This window comes from Neoarius graeffei, chromosome 28, assembly GCF_027579695.1.
Source record: "Neoarius graeffei isolate fNeoGra1 chromosome 28, fNeoGra1.pri, whole genome shotgun sequence".
NCBI classification, from domain to species: domain Eukaryota; kingdom Metazoa; phylum Chordata; class Actinopteri; order Siluriformes; family Ariidae; genus Neoarius; species Neoarius graeffei.
This window is the reverse complement of record NC_083596.1, coordinates 16,083,180-16,107,377: the sequence shown is the minus strand read 5'-3', so window position 1 is coordinate 16,107,377 and position 24,198 is coordinate 16,083,180. Positions and strand designations below refer to the sequence as shown.

General features: G+C 41.0%; 1 protein-coding gene across 1 annotated transcript in view; it reads right to left on the bottom strand.

Annotated features, from left to right (window-relative positions):
* Positions 1-11,755: 11,755 nt before the first annotated feature.
* Positions 11,756-24,198, bottom strand: part of LOC132875929 (carbohydrate-responsive element-binding protein) — a 70,508-nt gene continuing 58,065 nt past the window's right edge. Inside the window, exons 14-17 of the mRNA XM_060913084.1 lie at positions 21,927-22,054; positions 16,351-16,474; positions 16,086-16,215; positions 11,756-11,880 (exon numbers count right to left, since the gene is read on the bottom strand). Coding sequence (XP_060769067.1) covers positions 11,756-11,880; positions 16,086-16,215; positions 16,351-16,474; positions 21,927-22,054 — 507 coding nt within the window. The remainder of the gene's footprint in view (positions 11,881-16,085; positions 16,216-16,350; positions 16,475-21,926; positions 22,055-24,198) is intronic.

Here is a 24,198-nt window from a genome sequence, read left to right as displayed (position 1 = left end):
CAATATATGGAATTAAATCTACCCCAAACAAGTCAATGCAAACTGTTACCTCAGATTTATTGGGTAAATTCTATAGGTTACTTTTTTCAGTGCATGACAAAAATAACTTTTGGACTGTTGACCACGTTCCATCTTTCACACTGTTGTGCCGTTAGTTAGTCATGCACGCTAGCTCGTATCTAAACAAACGGATACGCTGTTGCGTTGATGGTGTAGTCATGTAGACATGTCATGTCATGGCAGGTTGCTACAGTACATACATCCTGGTAATTCACATTTTGGCTTCAGGTCAAATTCAGAACCGAGTTTTGCTTCCAAACCCTCCTGACCTGAATGAGCACAGATCCCAACAGCGACGCTCCAAAATCTAATAGAAACCCTTTCCTAGAAGAATGAGGGTTATGATGGCACAAAGACACACGTGTCCACATACTTTTGGCCATGTAGTGTTATTTTCCCGTTGTTCAGATGTTATATTTATTTTGAGACTGGGTGATTATTATTATTATTATTATTATTAGAGAAGAATCAGAAGTTGGTTTGAAGATGGTTTGGAGCAGGTTTAATACACAACAAGCGTCTGCTGCAGGCAGAACTGAGCTTTTAACCCCCTGAGCAGGAACATTAATCCCCGTCCTGCTGCTCTGCGACACACTAAACCCCTCGAACCCAGCTCACAGGACATCCAGAGCACAAACAAAGCTCTGACCGCGGATGTTCGGCTACATTTCATCGACGTTTATGAAACAAATGATGGCTTTTCATAACACTATAAGCATCGACACGATCACTGAGAGAGTTTTAAAAGATCCCCAGATCGCTCTCACCTGCTCGAGTCTCGAGACTTTAGTGCTGAAACCCGGGCTCTCGGTGTTTTTGTGTAGTTTCGGTCGCTGTGGAAGCTTCAGGCTTGTCGCTGGGACTCTGGCCTCGGTGCTGAAATCCTGAAGTGCTGGACAGCGACAGTGAAGAGACTCCAGCAGTCCCAAACGCTCCTCTGTTGTCTCGGGCATATTGAGTGCTGCCCTCTAGCGGCTCGGAGGAGAACTTTGCTGCTTAGTTTTCCGGGTTAAAACCTTCCTCTAGTGTTCGGGTCGGCACCGACCCGTTTTTAGGTTTAGCATGCATAAAAGTACTACATAAATTTGTTTATTGCATCAAGACTTTTTGACTTTGTCAGGAACTTCTATTTAAACAAAATAAAATCCAAAAAAATAATTTTACTAAATTATAAAATGCTCTGGTGAAAATTGTGACCTTTGTGTTGTTAGGGTCAATTTCGACCTAGTTAAAATATAAGATTATAAAACAATAATAAATGCCAAAACTGAAATCATGGGCGGCACGGTGGTGTAGTGGTTAGTGCTGTCGCCTCACAGCAAGAAGGTCCGGGTTCGAGCCCCGTGGCCGGCGAGGGCCTTTCTGTGTGGAGTTTGCATGTTCTCCCCGTGTCCACGTGGGTTTCCTCCGGGTGCTCCGGTTTCCCCCACAGTCCAAAGACATGCAGATTAGGTTAACTGGTGGCTCTAAATTGACCGTAGGTGTGAATGTGAGTGTGAATGGTTGTCTGTGTCTATGTGTCAGCCCTGTGATGACCTGACGACTTGTCCAGGGTGTACCCCGCCTTTCGCCCGTAGTCAGCTGGGATAGGCTCCAGCTTGCCTGCGACCCTGTAGAACAGGATAAAGCGGCTAGAGATAATGAGATGGGAACTGAAATCATAAACACACAATCAGCCAACAGCCAGCTCTTCCTCCAACCACTTGAGCTTCAGTCAGGGGCTTTTCTCTTTGCCTGTTTGACAGAACAAACAAAGACAGACATTTTCCAGGCATGTAAGGCCAATTGAGTTTAGAGTTGGTGACTTGCAGAGTACACATCTCCAATTTACAGCATGCAACAATGAGAAGAGGACTGAATGTAAGCCAAGCTCTGGATCATATCTTTGCTGATAATGAGGCAGAGGACAAAGAGCAGTATAGCAATGGAGATGAGCAGGTCTCTGAGGAGGAAGATGATGTGGCGTATCAACCGGAAGACACAGACACATCTGATCAGTCTGATGAGGAGGTCACCGGTGCTGAAGCTGCTCCTGCTGAAACATTCAGATCCAAAAGTGGCAACATCTGTTGGAGCTCAGTTAGGGTGCATCAGTTGCCCTCACTTTCATAAAATCTGATGCATTTTTGTTTGGGTGTTCCTTTTCACCAATAAAGACATCCTGTAAAATTTTTTGACCATATTCAAAAGTCTAATGGTGGCACCATGAGGTTCATTTTTTGCCAAAAAACGCTTATTTTATGCTTTCGCGTAAGGTTTGAATCACAATGTTGGACTCCATTTATTGATTTTTGGTATACTCTATAAGGTGCCAGAATGTTTCATGAAAAGTGATCGAAATTTTGTCATAAAAGTCATAAAATAGCAGCTTTTTCCATAACTTTGAGCTCCTGGTGCACTGAAAAAAGTAACCTATAGAATTTACCCAATAAATCTGAGGTAACAATTTGCATTGACTTGTTTGGGGTAGATTTCATTCCATATATTGAGTATAAAATAACTGAAATAAAAGGCTATGAAGGGGGCGGCACGGTGGTGTAGTGGTTAGCGCTGTCGCCTCACAGCAAGAAGGTCCTGGGTTCGAGCCCTGGGGCCGGCGAGGGCCCTTCTGTGCGGAGTTTGCATGTTCTCCCCGTGTCCGCGTGGATTTCCTCCAGGTGCTCCGGTTTCCCCCACAGTCCAAAGACATGCAGGTTAGGTTAACTGGTGACTCTAAATTGACCGTAGGTGTGAATGTGAGTGTGAATGGTTGTCTGTGTCTATGTGTCAGCCCTGTGATGACCTGGCGACTTGTCCAGGGTGTACCCCGCCTTTCGCCCATAGTCAGCTGGGATAGGCTCCAGCTTGCCTGCGACCCTGTAGAAGGATAAAGCGGCTAGAGATAATGAGATGAGATGAGAAAAAGCTATGAAGTACTTAAATAAATTGGGTAAAATTTACCTCACATTTATGTATCTATTCAACAGCTACTTTCTCATTGAAATTGGGTAAAATTATCTCTTGTTTGCTAGTAGGTAATACCTGATAATTACTAATCAAAGGTAATTAATATCACTTAGTAACCATTACTTATTCGGATAAGGTAAGATGTACCCCCAAAAAAAAGATTTTCAGATGGTTCATCATCTCAATGTTTTTAATCCATAAAATCATCCAAAAAAAACACAGAATAAAGTCCAGTACAACAGCTTCACACAACATTTCAAGTAATGAACCTGTTTTATAACTCACTAACTAACAGCTTCAAATGTTGTTTCTGGACTGACCAAATCTGCAGTCCAGGTGCATTTATACAACAAATAACTGAACCGCCTTGTTTATATGCAGCAATGATGCACCAAATGATCAAAAAACACAGAATAAAGTGCAGTACAACAGCTTCACACAACATTTCAAGTAATGAACCTGTTTCATAACTCACTAAACTAACAGCCGGAGTGAGGAAGATGGCGGTCCGAGAGTTCCCTGTCCCGCTCACTCAAACACGCGGTCTGACGCATGCGCAATCTGGAGCACAGGACTCACGGCTTTGGGGTATATTTTACCATATTTTTCCATGTAATGGTTGTTACTGTTAACAAATAGGTATAATTTACCCATTACTTTATAATTCCTTGGCTGACTGCAATAATCGAGTAAATTTTATCTGGTTTGCTTAGATTATATTTACCACTCTCCAAAATCACTTCTTACAGTGTGCCACCATTAAACTTTTGAATTTTGTCAAAATATTTCACCCAGTGTGTTTTCTTACCAAAAGGAACATAAAAACAAAAATGCATCATGATTGGAGGAACTTTTCATTTTTAGGGGGCAACTGATGCACCCTAATCTGTAGTCGCTCATGCTGTTCTACACACACAGACACATACAACCATTCACACTCGCATTCACACCTACGGTCAATTTAGAGCCACCAATTAACCCATGGTGGAAACCCATGCAGACACGGGGAGAACATGCAAACACCACACAGAAAGGCTGTCGCCAGCCAATGGGCTCAAACCCAGGACCTTCTTGCTGTGAGGCGATAACGCTAACCACTACACCACCGTGCCGCCTGGTTAAACTCCTGCTATGTGGAAATATCTTATTCTTCTTAATAGAAGCCTGTTTCCGCCACTTACAAAAATGAAGTCACACAGTATGTCCCATCCATCCATTACCTATAGCCACTTATCCTGTCCTACAGGGTCACAGGCAATCTGGAGCCTATTCCAGCTGACTATGCACGAAAGGCGGGTGTGACAGTTCGTATAGGTGGGTGGAGCACAGAAGGACGGCAGGCTAGAACTGAGTTCACAAAAACTCTTTTTATTGTCACTTTTCAGTGGCACACTCTCCCAGACACTCAGACACATCCTGCTCTCGCTCTCTCTCCTTAAATAGGGCGCGGTCACTGGGGAAGACACACAAACACATTAATTGACATCAGGTGCAGTGATTCTGCCACTTACCTTCCCTGACTCCGCCCGCCGGTCACAGACCGATGCTTGACCACGCCCCATCTGCCACAGCGGGGTACACCCTGGACAAGTCATCAGGTCATCGCCGGGCTGACACATAGAGACAACCAACCATTCACACTCACAATGACACCTACGGTCAATTTAGAGCCACCAATTAGCCTAACCTGCATGTCTTTGGACTGTGGGGGAAACTGGAGCACCCGGAGAAAACCCATATGGACACAGGGAGAACATGCAAACTCCACACAGAAAGGCCCTCGTTGGCCGCTGGGCTCGAACCCGGGACCTTCTTGCTGTGAGGCGACAGTGCTAACCACTACACCACCGTGCCGCCCACACAGTATGCCATAATAATACATTTTTAATTACTTGATATCTCTTTAATTTCTTTATTTTTAATTACTTTGTTTTTAAGAAGAAGAAACCTTTGTCACATGCACACTTCAAGCACAGTCAGATTCATCCTCTGCATTTAACCCAGCTGAAGCAGTGAACACACACACACACACACACACACCCATATAGTATACCTCCAGAGCAGTGGGCAGCCATACTACAGCACTCAGGGAGCAGTCAGGGGTTAAGCACCTTGCTCAAGGACACTTCAGCTCAAGGCCACCCCATGTTAACCTAACCTGCACGTCTTTGAACCGTGGGGAAAACCGGAGCACCTGGAGGAAACCCACGCTGACATGGGGAGAACGTGCAAACTCTACACAGAAAGGCCCCCGCCGGCCACCGGCTGCGAACCCAGAACCTTCTTGCTGTGAGGCGACAGCGCTAACCACTACACCACCGTCCCGCCCTTGTACATATACGTATATGTATTTATTTTCTTAAAAACAGAAAAACAGGATGTTTTGGATAATACTGCACACGCACACACACTCAAATGTTTGTACACCCCTACTCATTCATAGGTTTTTCTGTATTCTGACTATTTTATACATTGTAGAACTATACTGAAGATATCAAAACTATGAAATAACATCTGGAATTATGTGATTAAACAAATGTTTAAAAAAAACACATAAAACATCTTTCATATTTTAGATTCTTCAAAGTATCCAGCATTTACCTTGATGATGTTTTGTACACTATTGGCATTATCTTAACCAGCTTCATGAGGTCGTCACCTGGAATGCTTTTCAATTAACAGGTGCCTCGTCAAAAGTTAATTAGTGGACGAGTTTCTTGCCTTCTTAATGCGTTTGAGATCAAATAGTAAATAATACAAATACAGTAAACAGCCCTGTTCCACAACTGTCATAATCCATATTATGTCAAGAACCGCTCAACTAAGGAAAGAGAAATGACATCCATCATTCGTTTACTTTAAAGACATGAAGTGTCTTTTAATTAATAAAAATAAAGAAAAACCATTGAATTTGAAGGCGTGTCCAGACTTTTGCCTGATACTGTACATTTTCCGTCACTGCCATTTTTGTTCATTTAAGCAGTTTCATTTTGTGTAATCTTTCATTTTAGCAATTTCTTATTGTGTAACTTATCCATCCGATTTAGTAAGGCGACAGTGCTAACCACTTCACCACCATGCCACAGTTATTATTTAACTTTATTCATGTTTAGGTAATGTTGCTGGAGGACGCACAGAATAAGAATTTCATTGTACTGTGTGTGATACTGTCTTGAGTACATATGACAATAAAGTTGTATTAAATTGAATAATAAGAAAAAGATAATGAGATAATATGCTATAATTATGACTTATAAGAATGAGAATTTCTTTTTCAAAATTATGGCTTAATAGCTCATCGAGATAATGAATCATTATTATCAGATTTTAAGTCATAATTATGAGAAACTTTCTCATATTTCATGATCATGAGATAGCAAATCATAATTGTGATTTGCTAAGTCAGTATAATGAGATAGGTGGCGTAAATTGGGCATCCATACTTTTCAGACAATGTTATTTTATAGGACATTCATACAAATTCTACTGGGCTTTGTTTGAGTTTGTACAAAAAAGAAGATACAAATCCAAACCAGACACTAAACTCAAAAGGACCTAGAAACTCTAGGAAAGATTAGTACAGATTAAACTCAGGAAGAGGTTAGATTATACATAAACAATGCTAATTATATAATTTTGTTAGCATTATGAATGCGGGGCGGCACGGTGGTGTAGTGGTTAGCACTGTCGCCTCACAGCAAGAAGGTCCGGGTTCGAGCCCCGTGGCCGGCGAGGGCCTTTCTGTGCGGAGTTTGCATGTTCTCCCCATGTCCGCGTGGGTTTCCTCCGGGTGCTCCGGTTTCCCCCACAGTCCAAAGACATGCAGGTTAGGTTAACTGGTGACTCTAAATTGAGCGTAGGTGTGAATGTGAGTGTGAATGGTTGTCTGTGTCTATGTGTCAGCCCTGTGATGACCTGGCGACTTGTCCAGGGTGTACCCCGCCTTTCGCCCGTAGTCAGCTGGGATAGGCTCCAGCTTGCCTGCGACCCTGTAGAACAGGATAAAGCGGCTACAGATAATGAGATGAGATTATGAATGCGCAACCATACTGAACATACATCAATAAAACAAATGAACAAACTCTAAAAGACAAATTTTAATTTGTTTTTTTTGACAAAATATGGTTGTACTATATATAAGCTTGTATATGTCAGAATGTACATATGTATTTATTTTCTTAAAAACAGAAAAACAGGATGTTTTGGATAATACTGCACGCGCACACACAAATGTTTGTACACCCCTACTCATTCATAGGTTTTTCTGTATTCTGACTATTTTATACATTGTAGAACTATACTGAAGCTATCAAAACTATGAAATAGCATCTGGAATTATGTGATTAAACAAATGTTTAAAAAAAACACACAACAAAACATCTTTCATATTTTAGGTTCTTCAAAGTATCCAGCATTTACCTTGATGATGCTTTGTACACTATTGGCATTATCTTGACCAGCTTCATGAGGTAGTCACCTGGAATGCTTTTCAATTAACAGGTGCCTCGTCAAAAGTTAATTAGTGGACAAGTTTCTTGCCTTCTTAATGCGTTTGAAATCAAATAGTAAATAATACAAATACAGTAAACAGCCCTGTTCCACAACTGTCATAATCCATATTATGTCAAGAACCGCTCAACTAAGTAAAGAGAAACGACATCCATCATTCGTTTACTTTAAAGACACGAAGTGTCTTTTAATTAATAAAAATAAAGAAAAAACATTGAATTTGAAGGCGTGTCCAGACTTTTGCCTGATACTGTACATTTTCCGTCACTGCCATTTTTGTTCATTTAAGCAGTTTCATTTTGTGTAATCTTTCATTTTAGCAATTTCTTATTGTGTAACTTATCCATCCGATTTAGTAACTTCTTGCTGTTCAACCCAACATCTTGTTTGTTCTCATGTGGACTGAAAAGATTAACTTTAATAGCAGATTCTTACCAGATTATGTTAAGTGTTTGAACTGTTTTATATTTGTATGAAAAAAAATTGTATATTTAGCAATAAAACAGTATCAGTGTAAAATTGCAGCAGCAGTGGTTCATTTCATTGTGGTTTATTCCAGTAGCTTCAGAGCAACTCATTCTGAATTTAAATGTCATTTTTAATTGTGGTGTCGCAGCATTTAAATTTAAAAAACAGTCAACATAATAATAATAATAATAATAATAATAATAATAATAATAATAATAATAATAATAATAATTCCACAAAGGCAAACGGTGCTTTATTTTAAAGAGCAACATTCTGTTATACATTTGCACCACATTAATAACCTGAGACTGTAAAAGCTTCATACAATTGTAACAAACATAACAAGGCACAAAATTGTCATCCTTTTTAAAAGAATAAACACGAATACAAATATTATTTCTCCTCCCAAATGACTGCTGGGATAACCAACCTGCAGAGAAGAAACAGGAAATAAAGGCAGAAACCAGCAGGTCGATTAATCAACTGCAGCTCAACGAAGAAAAAGCCGAACCTAACGTGTAAGGCGTTCCTGCTTTAATCATCAGTCAATCAATTAACCAGTTAAAAAGCTTTTGTCATTGACGATCGTGTATTTTAATAAAGACTTAGCTTTTGATAGGTTCTGTCGCTGCTACATTCTCAGGCCAAGTTTCCTGAAATTGGCATTATGAGGTCAAGGGAAGGTGGATGTAGCGGCCATATGCCTTGTCTTTGTGTTTGGCACTTTTATTTTGACGGTCATAGCGGTGTGTCACGTGAGGTGCGTTGGTAATTACTTTTGTATTTAGGCACCTGGGCACCGGTAGACTGGCGGGGAGAGGGGGCAGAATGGGAGAGCACATTTTTTGTTGACCGTTCTATGATGCTCGCTTTATAACGAAACATTTCTCTTCAAAGCACATACCACACATTTGCACACGTAGCCCTCTGCACGGTGGCGGTTTTAGGACGTGCTTTTAACTTTTGTATCGATGGATGGATTTTAACGTTTGGAATCAATAAAGGACAACAACGAAGACAATTGTTTGCGCGTCAGCTAAGTACTCCCCACCTGGCCTCTCAGTGGCACACTGTTTGTAGCCACTAAAGTGGTAAAGCAAGTACACTTTTTTCTTAAAGAAATGGTTAAGAATTTACACAAATTCATTCAGGACATCAGTCAAGACATGTTTGGTGTACAAATGCATGAGGTGAACTCACGTCCCTGATTGTTTTCAGGAATATGATGCATTTTTCTTTATTCATTAAGATACTGGTTAGAGAATCAGATACTTAAGAGGAGATGTCAATTATTTCAGCATGCAGCTTAAATGATGCTAATGACCCGAACCCATAACTACAATCAAGCATCACTTGTTTACTGCAATGCATTATGGGCGATATCCGGGGTCAGCTCCGCCGTATTGTTTACTTTCACCTTTGTTAAACACTGCATTGTTCTGTCTAACCATGCCTAAAGTGAACTGCTGTGTGCCTTACTGTGTCTCCATGACAAAGAGAACACCTCATTTGAGCTTTTATCAGCTGCCAGTTGAGAAGAAGAGAAGAAAGAAATGGATAAGTTTAATCCTCAACAAAAATCTTTGAACTGAATAGAAATGGACAAGTGTTTGTAGAAATGTAGCTTGCATTTCTCTGGTGGGGAAAAGACATACTTAAACTGTGACCCAGCAATATTTTCATGGTCTGCAGAACGGCCTTCAGTTATAGAAGATAACAATTAACACTGTTCATCGTCTGAAACTAAATTAAAGCCTGTAAAACATAGAAGCATTTTTCGGCCTTTGCCTCTCAACGTACCGAAGCACTCGGCAGCCGAACGAAACTGTCGGCCTGATAAAACTCCCAAACCATGAAGGGTTCTCTTTTGGATGTGTATAATGTTTTATTGAAGAAAATGCATTTATACTGAACATGACACGGCAGGTCAGCGTGTTTCCAAAGATTTTTTTCTTTTGTAATGTTTCCTGATATCAAGTTTTATTTAACTAAATCACTCATTTATAAATATTTTGATGCTGTTCATCTGGACCTGGGATCACGAAGCAATCTTAGACTTACTGTAAGTCAAAAGTTAATTTTTTATAATAGTGTCCCTGACTGCATCTGTAACTTTCATTGTGCTGGATCAAGATTAAGTATAAAGCAAATATTTCATTAGAACAAAGCTTCTTAGAAAATGGTAAGGAATAATTGAAGACTAAAAGAAACAAATTTAGACTTAAGTCTAAGATTGCTTCATGATCCCAGGGTATGTAGTCCACAGGGGTGTGTTTTAAAAAACACCCACACCCCTTCTTACTTTCTCACTAAGCTTGATTTGGATTGCGATTTTTCTGCTGTAAACCCTCGACATGTTATCCACCTCTTTAAATCACGAATTTCATCGTCTTCCATGACAGAGCATGGCAAAATCGCTCCTCTCACATCACTCTCACGTAAAATTAATCTAACATCTGCTATATCGCTCAACTGCCGACCCTGGATATCCTCCATAATGTATTGCGGTAAACAAGTGATGACGTAGTTATGCTTGGGGGCTTTTGTTGGACATAAGCCTTCACATCTTATTCGCAAAAGTAGCCTATATATCCAACTTCACTGACCGACTATATATTTTTTTATAGGGAAAATTTCTGTATATTCTTTTTTTTTTCTCTTATAATTTAGGGAAACTTCCATGATCAAAATAACCTGATGGGGAGTTTAAAAGTTTGTGTTCTATGCTGACTTCTCATAACCAAAGGCAAACTGATGATGAACCCTGAAAATCGCAAGTAGTATATAATTCCGGTTTTGAATTTTATCCGAATTGTACTGAATGATGTATTAATTACTGACAAATATAAAGACACATCATTTTCTGAATGTAAAAACAAGCATGCTGACAGGAAGTAACTAAAATATTCGCGAAGCATCTTGGCTCTGAGGTCTTGTGCATTCCGAGATGCTTTTCTGCTCACCACGTTTGTAAAGAGTGGTTGTTTGAGTTACTGTAGCCTTTGTATCAGCTTAAATTTAAACCAATCTTGTCATTCTGCTCTGACCTCTCTATATCAACAAAGTTTTTGTGTGTTTTTTTGCACCATTCTGCTCTGCATAGAGTGCAAACTTTGGAGAGTGATGTGTGTCCATCATCATCATCATCATCTCCCTTGTCCAACACTATTGCCAGGTCGGGGTCCATGTGGACCCTATTGATCCACATGTCATATTATTTGGAGCCTAATTTTACTCCGGATGCCCTTCCTGCCACAACTCTCCCATTTCTGGGCTTGGGAAACAACCATTCACACCTATGGGCAATTTAGAGTAACCAGAAAGGCCCCTGTTGGCCACTGGGCTCAAACCCAGAACCTTCTTGCTGTGAGGTGACAGTGCTAAACACTACACTGCCCGGGAGAGTGATACATGTGTGTGGGGGGGGCCTGTTTGGCATCAGCAACCATGCCATGATCACCAAGATCACATTTTTCCCCAGTTTGATGTGATTAACTGACGCTGTTGACCTGGATCTGTATTATTTTATGCACTGCATCGCTGCCCCATGATTGGCTGGTCGGATACATACTGTACATGAACAAGCAGGTGTTCCTAATAAGGTGACAAGTGTGTATATGTATATGGAGGCTGGATGTGCATGCTGGAGGCATTATACATGTTTTGTGCATCTCTCTAATACTGACTTTTAATAATGGTTTATAGCTATAGGTTGATATTAGTTCACTGGTTATAGCTGCAGTGGTGAGAGAGAGGGAAAAAAAAAGAACTGTCACTGGTTGCAGCTGTGGGACGGGTGTCTCTGAGTGACTGCCTGAGTGGCCTGCTCAGGAACCAGACTTGGGTCTGTCAAGATGGACGTGGTGGTGCTGAGCAAGCGGAGTGAACTCAGAACAGCTGAAGAAAAAGAAGAGAAAGGAAGAAATTACTAACAGTTCTCAACCAATTTGATTTTTGGGGCTCTATCACTGTGGATGGATGGATGGATGGATGGATGGATGGATGGATGGATAATTTTATTTAATGTCGATATGTACAGTGAGCCAAAGACTCCTAATGAATACATTTGAACCTATTTCGAATGTATTATTTTTGTGTCTCTAAAATAGAACGCCAGCGTGTTTGTAACTTGGTTTGGCACGTGAGTTTTCGCTCATCCTTACCCAGTTGCTTAAAATCACTTCCAATTTTGTCGTGGAGTGATTCTTTCAAACCCACTTCAGTCCAAAATTCCAGAAGGTCCATGCAGTTATATTTATAGTACTCCTCGCTTTTCAATTCTGTCTATCTGTCTTTGCTTTTTTTAAAGATATTTTTTTGGGCTTTTTGCACCTTTTTTATTGGATAGGACAGTGTAGAGACAGGAAATGAGCGGGAGAGAGAGAGATGGGAAGGGATCGGGAAATGACCGCAGGCCGGAATCGAACCCGGGTCGCCCGCATTCATGGTATGGCGCCTTAACCACCTGAGCCACGACGCCCCCTGTCTTTGCTTTTCTGTCTAAATATCCATCTGTCTGTTTCTCTAGCTTGTACTATGATGTGTTTTTTCAGGAAAACAATGTTAACAAGAGTGCTCCGAGAGCACAATATGCCCCACTAGCAACTATATCTATGCTATATGAGCTTAATACACCCTCATGAAATTGTCAAAGTACAAGTTTGGTAATCAAGGGCTGTAACTCCAGTAAAATGTGACTTAACTGAACCAAATTGGAATATGCATATTACCGACATATAACAAAGAATACTGCCAAGTTTCGTGAAATTCCTCCAAAAATTGTGAGAGGAGTTGACTTCAGAAGGTGAGTACCCTTCCTGGGACAGATGGACATCGCCACAACATAATACCCCTTCGGGCCTTTCAGCCAGTGGGGGATAAAAATTGAAGCAATACTTAAAGTAAATAAACTACACACACTTTGGACACTTAAAGTACAACCCTGTTTCCAGAAAAGTTGGGATATTTTCCAAAATACAATAAAAACAAAAATGTCATTTGTTAATTCATGTGAACCTTTATTTAACCGACAAAAGTACAAATAAATGTTTTTCAATAGTTTTACTGACAAACTTGATTATATTTTGTAAATATAAAATGAAGTTAGAATTTGATGCCTGAAACACACTAAAAAAAAAGTCAGGACAGAGGCAAAATACGACTGAAAGTTTATAGGATATTCAAGTTAGACCCCTGCACTCCCGCGGGAGTCCCGCGGGACTCGCGGGACCCGCCGCAAAGCAGTGCAGCGCGGGACAAATTTTGAAAGCTCATTGCGGGCGCGGGCGGGACCGGAAGTGCACATATGCGCGCGCGGGTGGGAGCGGGAGTGCACATATGCAGCGCGGGCGGGAGCGGTGATAAGCTGCAGTCCCGCTAACTAAAAACGTGTTTGAAATAAAATTTATAAATTATTAATTTATGTCTATCATATATAATTTGTGCTGGATATTTTATTTGGAATTTATAAAAACATTTTAAGATGCCTAAATTTGGAGAGAGAGTCAGATTGCCAGATTGAGTGAGGAATGGCATCTTAAATTTGCCATTGATCACCCTAACGGGAAATCCTTTGATCACTCTAATGACTCGCAGTTCACACCCAGCTAGCAAGAGAACCATGAGTGAAGTGATTTACTGCTTGCGTTAGTCTACAACTCTAATCAGAGAGACAGGTTACACTTTGACGGTAGGCTTGACTTAATGCTATCCCAGAAATCCTTCCTGTAATATGCAAATTTGGCTGTCCAATCAGAGGCGGCCAAATTTGCATATTACAGGAAGGATTTCTGGGATAGCATTGAGTCAAGCCTACCGTCACTGTGTAACCTGTCTCTCTGATTAGAGTTGTAGACTAACTCAAGCAGTAAATCAATTCACTTCTCTTACTAGCTCTGCTTTGCAATAAAAAATTTAAAAAAAAAACCACCATTGGTACAAAGCAAGCCCATTCACTTTTTTATGCTGATCAGAGAATTACAATGGTTTCTCATGTGATAATGTGTGATTCGCGATTAAATATTTTAATCGCTTGACAGCACTAATTATTATTATTAGAGACACTACATGCTGAATTCAGAAACAAGGTAAATAATAACAAACGTGAACGTGAGCTGTAGATATTTATGCTCAAATCCACTCAAAGTAGGGGGCGGGGCACCATCACGCTGTGTCAAGACAAGAACTTTCCTGAGAAATAACGCGAACGTCTGCATCATGCGGGATTTGCGGGCGGGAGCGGGACAAAATATGGCAGGCGCGGGCGGGAGCGGGACTGAAAATCATAATTTTTTTGTGGGTGCGGGCGGGAGCGGGACTGAAACTCATAATTCTTTGCAGGCGCGGGCGGGAGTGGGACTGCACAATGCGGGCGCGGGCGGGACTGAAAAATCCGACCCGCACAGACCTCTAATTCAAGTAACACCATTTTGGAAAATTCCAAAATAAGCAGGTTACTAGATATCATGATTGGGTATAAAAGGAGCACCACCAAAGGCTTGGTCTTTGCGAGGAAGGACGGGTCGTGGTTCACTCCTTTGTGCCAAAATTCGTAAGAGAATTGATAGTCAATTTAAAAAGAACATTTCTTGACGCAAGATCTTAGATCTTTCAAAATCTACAGTACATATCATGAAAAGATTCAGGGAATTCGGTGACATCTCACTGTGTAAAGGCCAAAGCTGGAAACCACTGTTGAATATGCGTGACCTTCGAGGACTCAAGTGGCACTGCGTGAGAAACCGTCATGCTAACGTGACAAAATAGCCACATGGGCTCGGGAGTACTTCGGAAAACTGCTGTCACTTAACACGGTCTGCTGCCGCATCCAGAAATGCAACATGAAACTGTATTACGCAACGAGGAAGCCGTTCATCAATTCTATGCAGAAATGCTGTTGATTTCTCTGGGCCTGAACTCATCTTAGATGGACTGAAAGACAGTGGAAACATGCTGTGGTCAGATGAGTCCACATTTCAGCTTGTTTTTGGGAAAACCAGATTCTGAGTTCTCAGTACCAAAGGTGAACATGACCATCCAGTTTGTTATCAGAGAAAAGGTGCAAAAGCCAGCATCTGTGATGGTATGGGAGGCATCAGTGCCCACAGTATGGGTGAGGTGTGTGCATGTGTGTGTGTGTGAAGGTACCTTTGATCTAGTAGGATTTTAGAGAGACATTCACCAAGGCAACATCTCTTCCTGGAAAGTCCATGCTTATTTGAACAGAATGCCAGGCCTCATTCTCCATGGGCTACAACGGTATGGCTTCATAGACACAGAGTGCAGGTGCTTGACTGGCCTGCTGCCAGTCCAGATTTGTCTCCTATTGAGAATGTATGGTGCATCATGAAGAGGAGAATCGGATAACGGTGACCACGGACTGTTGAGAAGCTGAACTCTTGTCTCAAGCAAGAATGGACAAAAATTCTAATTGCAAAACTGCAACAATTAGTGTGTTCAGATCCCATATGATTAAAAAGTGTTATCAAAAGAGAAGGTGATGTAACATAATGGTAATAACGCCTCTGTTTCGTTGTTGTTGTTTTGTTTTTGTTTTTAGTGTGTTGCAGGCATCAAACTCTAATGTCGCTTATATTTACAAAATACAATTAAGTTGATCAGTAAAACTATTGATAATCATTTCTTTGTACTTTTGTCAGTTAAATAAAGGTTCACGTGAATTAATGAATCTCATTTTTTGGCTTTTATTGCCTTTTGGAAAATATCCCAACTTTTCTGGAAATGGGGTTGTACAAGTTATACAAAAGGATTGATGGTGGAACCATTAGTTTAGTATATACAGTATTTTTTTTTTAACCAAAGGGTTATAACTTCTCTTTAAGTTTGGTATTTGAAGCAAACATCATGAACCCAGTAGAGCACTACAGACCTGAAACACATTTTAACAAATTAGAAATCATAAATGCAGCTAACTTCAGATCTACATCATTCTGGTTATACCATGATACAATGGATATAATGTCTTGCTGAACTCGGATAGTTTCATTCTCGAGCTTTGATAGATTTTAGCTTTTAGCTCTCCCACATAGCATATACTATACCGCTATACCAATCAATCTATCAAGAGAGTGAGAGAAGCTTACTGGGTCTGAGGGCAGGTAGGGAGCAGTGTTGGTCCAGCCAGCTGAGCGTAGTGCGGCACATCTCCTCCATACTGGCTGTGGACACCATGACGTTATAGGACTCAAACAGAGGCTCCATAATCACACTGAACTTTGGCACCATGGTTCAGGAAAGTGAGAAATTTTAAGTAAATTAGCTCAATGAGCTAAATCATGTATACTCAATATATGTATACTCACACTTTCATACATATACACACGCAAAGTGGTAGAGAATGAAGGATACGATCCAGAATTTCCAATTCTGAAGGGTCTGGGCCTGGACGTATTCTCTGAACCGCTCTCTCATATGATCGAAGCGCTGGCGAGTGATGGGGACGCCAGTGGCAGGGAGCTGCTGCTGACACACACTGCACAACAAAGAACATAAACCAAGCATTAAGGAAAGCATGTTTGCATTATCCATCATGGTTTACATTTATACAGTGACGTACACATTTATTGTGTGCATACTGTGACACGTTGTATATTCTATATAATAATACAGCAATGAAAGAAAATAGTCTTATCTGAAATACAGGACAAAAACTATTTTTAGAATAAATAGGAATACACGTCTGTTCATCATAATTAATAGGCTTTTTTTAAATTAATGATACTGGAAATAGCAGCTATGTAAGGCATAGGACACATGGTGGAGTGATTTTATAGGAAAATAATTAACAATGTGGTGGTGTGATGCAGCCCTAGACAAAGCAGAGTTACTGTTCATGTCGAGCAAGCTCGGACCCTCACGATCCTGCCCCTCCAACCGACTTTATCCTGCATTGCCGCAAGCGGTTCTTCTACTAGGCAGCCCGTGTCGATCCGCAATTGATCGATGTAGGTACGTGCAGGATGACCCACAGAGGTGGTACCGTGCTTGGGCTGCCATATAAGGAGATCACTAGCCAGCTCTTCCTTGTTGCGCCAGCAGTGGCCAGCAAACTGTAATCTTCTCTCCCGGATGGTTGCCGATACGGGGGAAATAAACCCGTATGGTTCTTTATTTGTTAGATGGTCTTTCCAGGAGATATTTACAGCTGTTCTTAACATTCTTGTAAAGGTACTGTCGAGTGAGGATTAGAGTTTGGAGGTAAGTGTCCAGGTAGTTGACCCATCAACCAGGACAGATTCAGTGGTGGCTCTGAAGAAGTTACATTTTAGGTCTGGTTGGATTTCCAAATTTTATCCAAGCTGTTTAGAGCTCCCCAGGCTTTTCTGAGATGAAGCTCGATGTCTCTCTTGGAAGATGCAATGTTGCTGCCTAGATATATGAACTTGGCAGTCTCTTTGATATTGTCGCCGTCCAGCGATTTGATGGTGCCTTCTACATTGTAGGACATTAGTTCCATTTTGCATGTATTTACGTACAGGCCAATTGAGCGAGTTGCGTCTTCAGTGAAGTGAAGTAGAGTGGTGGCATCTTCTATATTGTCAGCAAAAAGGATGAGGTCATCAGCATAGTCAGCATCAGTTATTTTCTGTTCTGGATAATGCCGACTCCGGGCTCTTTCCAGGGTGAACCCAAGTTCTCTATGCTCATCCGCTGAAATTCATAGCACGTAGTCAAGGCAGATAAACAGATAAGGGGCAAGCGTGTCTCCTTGCTGAATCCCTGCAAGGATGTTAAAGAAGTCAGTGTCCCTGTCAGGAGAGCGGACCATGGACCGAGTATTGCTGTACAGCATCATGATTGCATTGACTGTTTCTTGGGGAATATCATAAGCATGGAGAATCTCCATTTTCTGGCGGTGGATGCAGTCGAAGGCTTTGGAAAAGTCTATAAATAAAAGAACAGCTGGCAGGCTCTTGGCCTTTACTCCTTCGATGATGCGTCTTACTGTTACCTCCCTGAATTTGATTATTTTTTCAATAACTGCATGACCTGAAGTATTTTATTCCTCTTCTACACCATGGCAGCTGGCCAATGATTTATGTCTCGGTAAACAGCATGTCAAAACATTTTAACCATTTATAGCTAATAATGATGATGTTGAACTTCTGCAAAGTAAATTAGTTCCTGTTATCACTTTTTAATCGCAGCGATGAAATTCATTCACTCATCAGCCTCTCTTTTCCTCTCTTTTGAAATTAACACAAAAAAAAAAACCCTCAACTGAAGACTTTCCATGTCAGGAAACTTAAAGTTACAGCTTTACCTCGGACTGTTACAAAGCTCTGGGACTGGAGACTCCTTCCAGAAATGCTAAATAAACATATCATCGAAAACTAGTTTAATTTAGTGGCTTCGTCACAAATTTACAATAAGATGCTGAGAAACTAAGTTATTAAAAATGCTCACATATGTCTAAGGGGAAGCCATGGCCTAATGGTAAGAGAAACAGCTTTTGTGACCAAAAGGTTGCTGATTCAATTCCCTGGACCAGCAGGACTGGCTGAAGAGTCTTTGAGCAACGTGCCTAACCCCCAACTGCTCTGGCAAGAGTGGTGGTGCAGGGTTCTACTGTAACTAGGCCAAAATGTCAGCATAGTGGTGGCATCAGTCATAACGACCGGCAGTTCGGGGGCTGTTTTAGGTCCCTGAAAGCTCACGGGTTCTACGTGCTCAGAGATGCATTCTAGTGCGTTTCCTGGCACGTGCAGGTCTCGCTGAAAGTCGCTCTTTTTTGGTAATATTAATGAATTTTTTTTTCTCTGCCAAAAGTTGCTGTGATTGTTTTTGACTGAAGACTTATTATAATTAATATTCAACTATATTAGTGACATATTTATGGAATAAGAATAAAACAACCAGTTGGCTAGGTGGCACTGAATCTGCAGCGCTCCCAGTAGCCCTGCACCCGCTTGCCTAACTTGACAACAAATTTATCCATGGTGATCACATCCAGATGCAGATGATGAGATCTTGAATTACTCTGGGCCCAGCATTGCTAGGCCTTAGGCTAGATCGGCCTTCCCTTACTGACTGTTAACTCTGACGGTTTCAATGCATCGTGTTGCGTCATTTAAAAAAAAAAAATTATTGCCAGGGACTGGCATGTATTATATGCATGGCGTGTAAGCGCCTCTAAACATGGATGGCGCTTTACCGCGAACACAGCATAAGGAAGGAGGTAAACCAGACTAGTATGATCAGTGACAATTTCCACACAGAACTACTTGGGCAGCTATACACTGGGCGCTTACGTAGACACGGAGTGGAGCATGTCCTAATGTAGAACATTCACATGGCAGCACATCGTCACTGACACTTGGGGATAACAAGAGAAAATTAAACAAAAGACCACATTTTCAAGCTTGACAAGTCTTTTTATTAGTGTAGCAGCAACTTTTACAGGCGTGTCAGCAATATTTTGGGCGTAGCGGGAAGGAAACATTGTGTATTGGCCCGATACGCTGAAAAGGCTGAGTTAGAACCCTGGTGGCGTACCTTGTGTCTGATTAGCCAAAGAAAAACTGATAATGCGATTATCAGTTTGGGCAGGGAACCTGGCCATAATAATTAATAAATAATAATATATCTAACAAAGAAAGGCTAAACAGAGAGGTGTGATGGGGAAAGGAACAGAACTTTCATCCCAATTGCAACTTAACCCCGACTTATTAAAAGGATAAGATATACTATCTAAAAACTACAGAAATACTATTAGGAGATAGAAAAACATATACATTACATTAACGAGGCAGCAATTAACAATAGAGGCAAAAATATTCATAACTAGTTAAAGGAGAACTGCAGGAAACTTATCATCATCAAAATTTAATTTCTCATTTTATTAAATATAGGAATACATTTTTGATCGCTATTTTGTCGCTGCTATAGCAAGTTATGAGTGTTTGAAATATGCTCTGTAATATATCAGTCCATGTGTCAAAGCAATGGCCGTAAACGAGATTCATTGAGACCTGTGCGAGACATCGTAGGACGGAAGTAAAACGTACAGCGGAAATCAAAGTGACCAACATCTCCCAACGGTGTCAAAAAATGCGCACGCCCTCCTTCGAATGCTGACGTAATCAAGCCGGAAGTTTTGTTTGTTTTGATAGCAATCAGGAAAGTTTGAAAAAAGTAGGCAGTAATCGTCATTTAAACTCGTTTTTGTGCAATATTTTGTTTGGAAAACAGTTTTCAAAATGGCGGCGCTGACACCTGGCTGACACTTCACGTTTCGAAGTCTCGCACAAGTCTCGTGAAGATCGCACGGATAAGCGACGCCTGCCATGGACCAAACAAACTAAATTCAACATGGCTAAACACCGAACAGGCCGATAAGTATAATATTTAATTGCAATTAGTTGCCAATGCAAGTCACGATATAAGGTTACTAAAACCGAAAACGTTACTGAATAACACGTTAATTAAGAAATAAAACAAGTTTAAAAAATGACTTCAGTTCTCCTTTAAGGTAAATTACCATACTGAGAAACAACAACAACTACTTATATAGTGCTTTTCCACACCCAAGGTCGCGTTACAATTACAAAAAAAGCCCACCAAAAGAGGGTCAGAATGTAATTCCAGTGGCATGGCTACCCACAGTCCAACCAAAAGGCGCACGGATGTATGTCCCCACACCACCTGCACAGCTGCCAGGATGCCACTGGGCAACATCGCTTGGAACACCTCATCATGGATCCACAAAGTGAGCACAGAAACACTGCTACACAGAGCCCTGGTATGTCCCAAACCACCTGCACATCCACTATGAAGCCACCAGGCAACATCGCACCAAGCACAGGAGCACCACCGCACAGAATGTTGGACAACCCCAATGTTAAAAAGAGCAACAAGTTCACTGCAGTCCATAGCGAGGAGCACGGACATCACCCATGGTGGACCAAGGCCTGAAGGGAACCGACACCCAAAACTGGGTCTGGAGCTACACCACAACCGGCAGACAAACCTTTCAAACAAAGAACAAACATCAAACTATACAAACAAAAAGAAAAATAAAGCACCAATGTGCAGCAGGTAACACGTTCTCAGTGTTGCACTTTCAAATAGAAAAATTAGCAATATGGTATCTATATTTGCTTAAATATATACGCCATGTCTGGTTAATTTCTAGCCTGGAGGACTGTACATGCCCCACTTCGATATATTAATATTAATTTGGCTGATCTTAAACAAACTATCATCATGTCACATATATTAACAAATATGCATCACGTATATTAGCCATAATCTAAACACATTTTTTAATCACTTGATATCAAGCATGGGCGGCACGGTGGTGTAGTGGTTAGCGCTGTAGCCTCACAGCAAGAAGGTCCTGGGTTCGAGCCCTGTGGCCGGCGAGGGCCTTTCTGTGTGGAGTTTGCATGTTCTCCCCGTGTCCGCGTGGGTTTCCTCCGGGTGCTCCGGTTTCCCCCACAGTCCAAAGACATGCAGGTTAGGTTAACTGGTGACTCTAAACTGACCGTAGGTGTGAATGTGAGTGTGAATGGTTGTCTGTGTCTATGTGTCAGCCCTGTGATGACCTGGCGACTTGTCCAGGGTGTACCCCGCCCTTCGCCCGTGGTCAGCTGGGATAGGCTCCAGCTTGCCTGCGACCCTGTAGAACAGGATAAAGCAGCTAGAGATAATGAGAGCATCTGCCATACGAGTCTCTGTGAAAAGCTGTTTGTATAGAAACAATAGCACACTAGAACAAGTGAATTAATGTAAATCAGTGCGGCTCGTGTTATAAAATTAATCAACACCTTCTGACTATTCACTCAGCATTCAACAGCACTGTCGTATAAAAATGCTTTAATAAATAAAACTGAAAGTGCAGTGAAAGTTATTTATAACTGCAGAAATTATAAATAAAAGATTAGCACTAGGAAGAGAAATGAGAAAGCAAAGGGATTTCGCACTTGATGGCAGAGTTGAGTGCGAGAATCTCATCTCGGAGTCTCTGGGCCTCTTCGTGGAGCTGCGCTCTCTCCTGCTGCATCTTGGTGATGTATTCAGCTGTCTTCTGTAGCGTAGTGGCTTTACTGATCTAAGAGAGTGTAAGAGAGAAATAATGACCGATCGTCTCGCTACATAGTGGGAGTAGAATATAAACGTACAGTTGTGGTCAGAAGTGTACATACAGTGACATGAATGTCATCTCGGATATGAATGTCATTGCAATATTTGGGCTTTCAGTAATTTCTTTGAACTGTTCTTTTTCTGTGGCAGAATGTACAGCATACATCTTTAATTAAAAAAAAAACACTAGAATTTGGTGTACAAGTTTTAATTTTCTTTGGGTTTTCTGAAATCAATACAGGGTCAAAATTTTACATACAGCACACCTAATATTTGGGTAAAATGTCTCTTCACAAGATTCACCCTGACCAAACATTTTTTTTTACCATGAACAAGCTTCTGGCAGAGTTATGGTTGGATATTTCACGACTCATGGTAGAATTGGTAGAGTTAAATTAATTTTTTTTTTCTTGGCATGGACTTGACTTATAAGCACAGTCCATATATTTCCAATAGGGTTGAAGTCAGGACTTGTTTTAAGCTTAATGTTAGCCTGCATTACCCTTCACAACCAGCTCTGATGCGTGTTTGGGTTCATTGTCCTGTTGTAACTCCCAAGTTGTATTCAAGTTTCTGATGGTTTATGCTGAAGAATTCTGAGGTAGTCCATCTTCTTCATTATTCCATCCACTTTGTGCAATGAACCAGTTCCACTGGCAGCAAAACAGCCCCATAGCATGATGATCCTACCACCACCACCAGTTGGTACAGTGTCCCTCTGTACACGGTGGTCATTGTAGCCAAACAACTCAGTCTTTGTCTCATCTGACCAAACAGCTATCCTCCAAAAGGCTTTTTCTTTGTCCGTGTGGTCAGCTTCAAACTTTAGTTAAGCTTGAAGGTGTCAATTTTGGAGCAGGGGGTTATTTTTTGGATAGCAGCCTCTTAGTCCATGGTGATCTGAACTGTAGACAGTGATCCATCAGCTTCCAATTCATGGCAGGCTGTGCCATGGTGGTTCCCAGGTTGTTACTGATCATCCAAACCAACTTCCTTTCAGCTGAGGGTGACAGTTTGGGTTTTCTTGAAGCAAAGTGGCTTGGCAAAGTTATCACACCTCACAATAACTTAGATACAGTTGTTTGAACTGATCTTGGAATTTGCAGTTGTTTCAAAATGGCTCCAAGAGACATTCAGATCTGCACTGAGCTCCTTGGACTTTCCCATTTTACTGTGTGTTGGTCAATCCAATGAGTGTTGTAAACAAACCTTTTTTATGAAGGCACAGAGAAGCTACCAGATGTTGTCAATCATGATCACTAACAGGAAGTTAAGAGACCTTGGCCTTGGCAAGATAAGAGACATTTTGGAAGTCTCAGAACGTCTGAATTAATAATCTAAGTGAGCGTATGTAAATTTTTGACCCTGTGTTGATTTCAGAAAACCCAAAGAAAATTAAAACTTGTGCACCAAATTCTAGTGTTTTTTTTTTTATTAAAGATGTATGCTGTACATTCTGCCACAAAAAAAGAACAGTTCAAAGAAATTACTGAAAGTCCAAATATTGCCATGACATTCATATCCAAGATAACATTCATGTCGCTGTATGTAAACTTCTGACCACTACTGTATATACAGCAGTTGATTCCAGCTGGTGTACATTTTTTCCATTGTGAAAAGTCATGAAAACTAATGTAATGATATTCAATGGTTAGAAAATAGTAAAGACGTGTCAGCAGGGTGGTATTGGGGGTCATACTGATACCTTTTTTTTTTTTAAACACATATTTACGAAAACAGCAGGCTGCCGCTCGGACACATCAGTACAGATATAAGTAAACCAATGACGATTTTTGTGAATGTCATGACCCATAAACCAACATTTAAAGGGCTGATGACACGAACATGACTCTATGCAATTTCTTAAATAAACTATACAACATGGCAAACATGTTAGATTTCTGTTATAATTACGTGAAAAGAAGCTGTTGTTACGCAAATATCCAACTTTTAATTGCACAGCGCAAGAAAACTGGGTCCGTGGCTCGCGGCCATGTTGTGACGTCAGCGGGAGAACACGCTGTGGTTCACTGGCTGTTCTACTCTGGTTCTACTCAATGGAAATGGCGCATGAAAACGCCGATGAACTCTCTAGTGCTAGCTCTTCCTCTT